General features: G+C 35.7%; 1 protein-coding gene across 1 annotated transcript; it reads right to left on the bottom strand.

Annotated features, from left to right (window-relative positions):
* On the bottom strand, positions 1-5734 carry LOC135844949 (hepatocyte growth factor receptor-like). Its single transcript, XM_065363352.1, has 7 exons — positions 2600-5734; positions 2288-2519; positions 1484-1767; positions 1103-1296; positions 849-989; positions 306-414; positions 1-212 (listed from the first exon to the last, which is right to left on the bottom strand). Exons 1-7 carry the CDS (start codon positions 5537-5539, stop codon positions 129-131), a joined length of 3984 nt encoding a protein of 1327 aa, XP_065219424.1. The 5' UTR covers positions 5540-5734; the 3' UTR covers positions 1-128.
* Between the last annotated feature and the right edge of the window lie 434 nt (positions 5735-6168).

A 6168-nucleotide genomic window follows, 5' to 3' on the forward strand; every position in this document is an offset into this window, starting at 1 on the left:
TTTTCGATTTTAAAATGGGTAAGGTGGCTAAAATAAAATAAATTTATTCTTACCAAAATATTACATTAGGAAGCCCCGGCGCGGCCGTTGCATTCATTATTGTTTTAGGTAATTTAAAACATAGAAAATTATTCGAATAAGTAGTCTAATTCTGTAGCTTCATTGTCAATTTCAATGGTGCCTGGCTCACATGAAACAATTTCATCCAACATCTGTTCAAGTCAATAGAATTTTCAATGAATAATAAAATCCAAAATAAGAATACAAGTAAATGATTAGGTATTTCGATAAAAATGACTTATTACTTCAATATCATCAGCACTGGACAACATTTCTTCCAAATTTTCCACAATCATTAAAAACGTGGGACGGTCTTCTGGTAAGTAATTCCAACATTCACGCATGATGCTGTACCTGAAGTTACATTAAATGTGAATAATTATCCGTACGTTACGAATTCCTGATGTTTTACAAATAGTTGTGGGAAAGGAGGGAGGTAGGGAGGGAAGTCTTGAAATCAATACTTGTCAATCAAGCTTCAAAATCTTTCAGCTTAATAAGTACATGTTCAGAATGAAAGCTCATTTCTTCTCAAAAAAATAATCTTTATAAAAAACTCATCATTGAACCAAACTGTGGTCTTGAGCAATGGGCACACAGATTTTTCAAAATGAGAGCTGGGGTTGCACTGATGGGGTTGAATCGAAAAAATGAATAAATTTATTGAAGTTGAACAACGTGGAAAATGGCAATTATCTTGTTGGACTTGTTGGAGCGCTATTAATAGCACAATAAAACTATTAAAAAATGTAAAAATTTTCAGTAGTTGTTTGAAATGTAAAACATACATCTTCATGGAGCAATTCTGTGGCTTCTTCATGCGATACCCATCATCTATAGCTTGTACCAATTCCTCCATCTTGATGAATGTGGGATACGGTAAGCTACCCGAAGTCACAATTTCCCATAGCAATACACCAAACGACCATCTGAAAGAAATTAATGATGATTTAGCAAAAAGCAAAAACATCAATACTTACCTGCCTAACAGAAAAAAAATAATGCTGTTGGATTTTTACTGTCATGAATTGAAACTACTTACACATCGGACTGAGTTGTATAAAGCTTATGATGCAGTGCTTCTGGTGCCATCCATTTCACTGGGAGCCTACCTCCAGTTTTTTTTCTGTAATAGTCTTTGTTTCTAATATCTCTGGCTAATCCAAAATCAGCTATCTTCAGAACCAAGTTATTTGATACTAAAATATTTCGTGCAGCAAGATCACGATGTACACACTGAAAATTATTGAAATATTTATGAACAAAGATTGCGTAGGTACCTACCTATTTATGGCGTACTAACAGATTTACCTACAGGTATATAAGAAGTGCCTATCTCGACTGAAAATTAATTTTGACTGAGAGAAGATTGGCTAGTAGGTAAATGGCTAAAAAATTTCAATTCATTAAGATGGTTTCTTACTTTCATAGAAGACAAGTATCTCATCCCTTGAGCCACTTGAAGTCCAAAGGTAATCAACGTTTTTTGTGGTAAGTTGCTGCGAGTAGAAGTATTATTTGCAGAAGGGAGTCGTTTGTGAAGAAAGTCTCGTAAATTCCCATACTCTGCGTACTCTGTAATGATCAGCAGGGGACCATTTTGAGTGCAGCATCCAAGCAAACGTAACACATTGGGGTGCATTCCAATTAGTTTCATGACTTCCATTTCTGATACTAAGTCAATCATATCTGCATCGGAATGAGTTTCTAAAAGAGAGAATTTCAATAGATTAGTATACTCTCCGGGGTTAATGATTGAATCTTACGGATGTAATGTGATCAAAATGCAGGAACGAAACTAGACTTTTCTTTAGGGGAGCGGTGGGGGTCAACTGAAAATTTTCCGACTGATATGAGAAGAAAAAAAATACCGATCTTGTCGAATAGACTAACGAATTTTCTGTTCTTTCCTTTGATTTTTTGAAAGCTTCATATAAGAGATTTTTGTGAACTTGAAAACTTTTAATATAGGTATCCATTTTTTGAGACGTAAAAAAACGATCTGTTTTTGAGAAGCTCATTTTTAAAAATTCAAATGATGGCTTGATGGGGTTCAAAAATTTCAATTTTCAAAAAGAAAAGCAGACAAGTGTGAGCAAAGCGAGAACAAGGTCAGAAGTTTTGATCGTCTATAATTCTTTTATGAATATGAAGCAACAGCAATGTTTTATTAAACATTAAGCCCAAGAATTTACGCAATAAATAGGTAAGTATGCAATTCTGATACCTTTCAACATTTTAACAGCCACAGTCGTAGTGATATTCTCATCTATGATGCCCAAAGCTTCACTTAGGACAACTGTTCCGAATTCTCCTTCACCTAGAAATCTTCCTAAAACCAATTTTTCCCGCGGAAATTCCCATTTGGTATCTAACGGGAGAGAAAATTCCATCCCTGGTGGAGTTTCTTCATTCGTTTCAGTAACAGGCGCATACTCGATTGTGATATTTGGCAATTTCTGAAAACGATTTCGTAATTTTGAGAAAAGTTCTAATTAAAGGCATTAATTTGTAAACTGCTGTCATGCAGTATACATACCAATATGTTAGCTAAACTTCCATCTACTTCAATTTTTTTCTCCACAACTATCTGCTTTATACATTGTCTCATCGCTATCGCATTCATGCCCATTCTGTTAATTTGTTGCTGCATTTCTCTCGACATTTTCAAGCTTTCAAAGGACTTCTTTCGATATGCGATTAGTAGTTTTATCAATAAGGAGAAGATTACAATAAAAATGAAAGCACCGAAGCATACAGCATACACTATCCAATTGTACTCAAATTTTTCAGAAGTGGTGACAGGGATATCCGCGTTGAAATATGGTACAACTTGCTCGGCATTATTCCCAATTTGCACAGTAACATTTCCATAAGCAGTTGAAAAATCTAGTTCAGCCGTATTTTTAGGATAATTGTACTTCAGTGAAGATTTTTGTACCTGACAAGTCAGATCACTACGAGATAATATTAGTATTTTGCAATTTTTGTCTCCTACCCGCACCATGAAATCATTCATTCGGCAAACATCATCGATATGCCGTCCTTTAATAACAAAACGAATGTTTTCATCAAGTTCAGTGGCGGACCAATGCTCAAAAACCGGGTTTGGGTGCACAAAAAACTTAAACGACTTGATTATTATAGGGTTTCCTGCATTTGTCCTGTTGAGTGATGCCACAAGTGTGTAGTTAAATACTTGAGGATTTTTCGCAATTATCGAATATCTGTCAATGTCAGGCATATGAGGTGATAAACAGGAAAACGTAGTTGAATTTTTTACTTCACATTTTGTACTATTGTAAGTTTGACTGTTGTTATTCACTTGAAAAAACAATTTTTCAATAGATGTTTTCTTCAACCATAGATTAATGTGCATATAAATGCTGAGTCCTCCGGCAGGAATGCCTTTTAGTGTAAGATTGTGACCTTCTTCGTCAAGATCTGTGTCAAAGTACTTGTAAGTGTTGTTGAATATGCGAAAGTTTTCACCAAATTTTATAGCTATGTTACTTTTCAGAACAGGAGATGGACCAGTAATACAAGCTATTTCATTTTCATCGCGATGAAATACTGAACATGAAATATTTCCAATGTAAACGTTTACAGAACTTTTAGCTTTAAAGTTTTCACCATAAATGCTCAGTTTGTTACCACCATACAAAGAGCCTTCTGTTGGAAAAATTCTCTCGATTTTCGGATCAAAAATTCCAAAATGTTCTTCGGATTTAGTGGTAATGTCATTCACACGAATTTCGATAGGACCTTCGTATTCTTTACGTTCTGATGAATTTATACTTCTAGTGTTAATAGTGCAAACGATTTCCGACGAATGCAGAGGTCGACGTGCGGTACAAGGTATTCCAGCAACTGCAATACTAGTATATTGGGTATCGTAGCTTGAACAATCCAAATTATTGCCTCGAATGGTAATATTGATGACATCTCCAAAGAGCCCAAGTGTGGGTTGAAATGAGGATATTGATGGAATAGGAAATGAAATCCTAATCTTGGTCAACTTTCGCTCAGTCATAATGTACAAGTGATCTGTTTTCGAGTCAAAATGTAAGTCTGAGTTTATCGCAAATCCTTCATCAATAGCAATATCCTTGTATTTGTAAGTATTGGATTTGTTTCTCACCACTACTTGCTTTAAATGTCCAGTATTTGTACCAACAAAGACAGTAGTAAAATTGTTTGGATATGATTGTGCGGGTGCACGGACAGCTGTCCCGAGCGTATCAAATATAATCGAAGCATTCGTCTTCACTGGAGAGTTACCTTCGAGAGGCATATTTATAATGCCTACGTCATCAGCGGACATGTTCTTCTTCATACATCTTTGATCTGGTGGGAGTATGAATTCCAGTCCTCGGTACCCCGTTCCTTTGCAGCAACGTTGGATATTTTGAATGAACTTCTCGTTTATTTCTTTCAGCGAATACATGCACATTGCACTTCTATTATTTGGTTTGCTCGATTCATAACCCACAGTTTGCTTTACGCTTTGAGCAAAAATTCCAAACAAGACATCATCTTGTGGAGTAATACCTAGGGAATTCGCCAATTCAAAACTTGGCTTCCCAATGAACGCAGCTTGGGCTAAGTTATATTTTTTTTCTGTTTCGTCAAAGCATTCAATCGGAATTTCTGTGTAGGAAAAGTAGCTTACTTTTTTTTGCGATGCCCTAATTAATTTTGATATGTACAACGATGGCTGTGTAGATTTCATTTGAGTTGTTAAAAAATAAATAAAATCTCCCGAACTGAAACCATATATGTAGTTAATTATATACTTTCCTAGATAGGCATCTTTAAGCGCAATACTTCCATGGGAAGAAATATATTCAGGGTACTGGTATAGCCTTATTGTAGAAATTGCTGGAACTTTTGATTGACTCGTTGTAATAGTGGCTCCAACGTACAAAACTGTATTTCCCGCTACCACTTTTGGATCTGAGACGGTAAATGCAACAGTTGAAGCATTTTCATCTCGAGATACTATCGGTTTAATCTCGGTATTCATTTCTGTTAATGGATTTTTAACGCTGTATATTTTGCATAAACCATAACAAGTGCTCCAGCACGATATTAATTGAGAATACTTATAATCCAGAACAAGAATTTTATTGTAATTGGCTATTGATTTTTTCACTCCCTTTGATATATTTTTGAAATCATCACATTTCAGAGTAGAGTTATCTAGCCTCCAACTAGCAACCAATTCTAAATCAGAAGTTAACTGATAGAGGAGATCTACTGCTCCAATAAACACAAATCCTCGATCTTCATCCACCACCAAATGGTTGAACTTTGTAGTGTCCTGTTTTTCCAAAAATATTTTTGTGTCTTTGTCATCTTCGGTTTGTGAATGCGCCACATTTTTTTGTAGTAAACACAATATTATGAGAACTAACCAACTGGCATAAGCTGCATCATAAAAATGGTTCATGTGAAGAGGGATCTGCGAATTTGCCATGAGTACACGGTTCCACTGAAAAATCAATAATCTCAGCCTGGTCGTTTAGAAAAAATCTGAATAGTCCAGGAAAATTAGATGAAAAAAAAGGGTCATTGGGAAAAGTGAGGTAGAAAGCTGAATTTTGGTATACTGGTCCATTTTTTTTGTGCTGAACACGAATCCGATGAGTCCCCGGTCGTCCCTGGTGAGCGTTCTCCCTTATTGTGGATCTAAGCCCCCCAAAACCAGTTTCGTGCTCTGCAGCGGTATCGAATCATATGAAAACGATACCCTACTCATTGATAGTCATTTTTTTCAAAATTGCCATTTCACCCCCCACTTCCTACGATACATTATTCCAAGTTTTCACCACGGCGCACCAAAGCAAAAATTTATAATATAGTATATGATGTTTGGGGGCCAAAAATACATCCAAAAAACGTGTTTACAAAATTGTACTTCGCAATCTTGATTGATAATAGGCATAAAAAAATGAAAAAAACGCCATTTTGAGGGGTAAATCTGAGGGGAGGTGGTTGAAAATTTTTGTGGGGATACCTATCAAGGATATACATAACCTCCAGAAAAATTTTCGAAATCGGTTGAAATGGGGCTGAGAAAAGTGTTGCTGAAATTTCAAAAAAGGG

Source organism: Planococcus citri, chromosome 4 (genome assembly GCF_950023065.1).
Source record: "Planococcus citri chromosome 4, ihPlaCitr1.1, whole genome shotgun sequence".
NCBI classification, from domain to species: Eukaryota; Metazoa; Arthropoda; class Insecta; order Hemiptera; family Pseudococcidae; genus Planococcus; species Planococcus citri.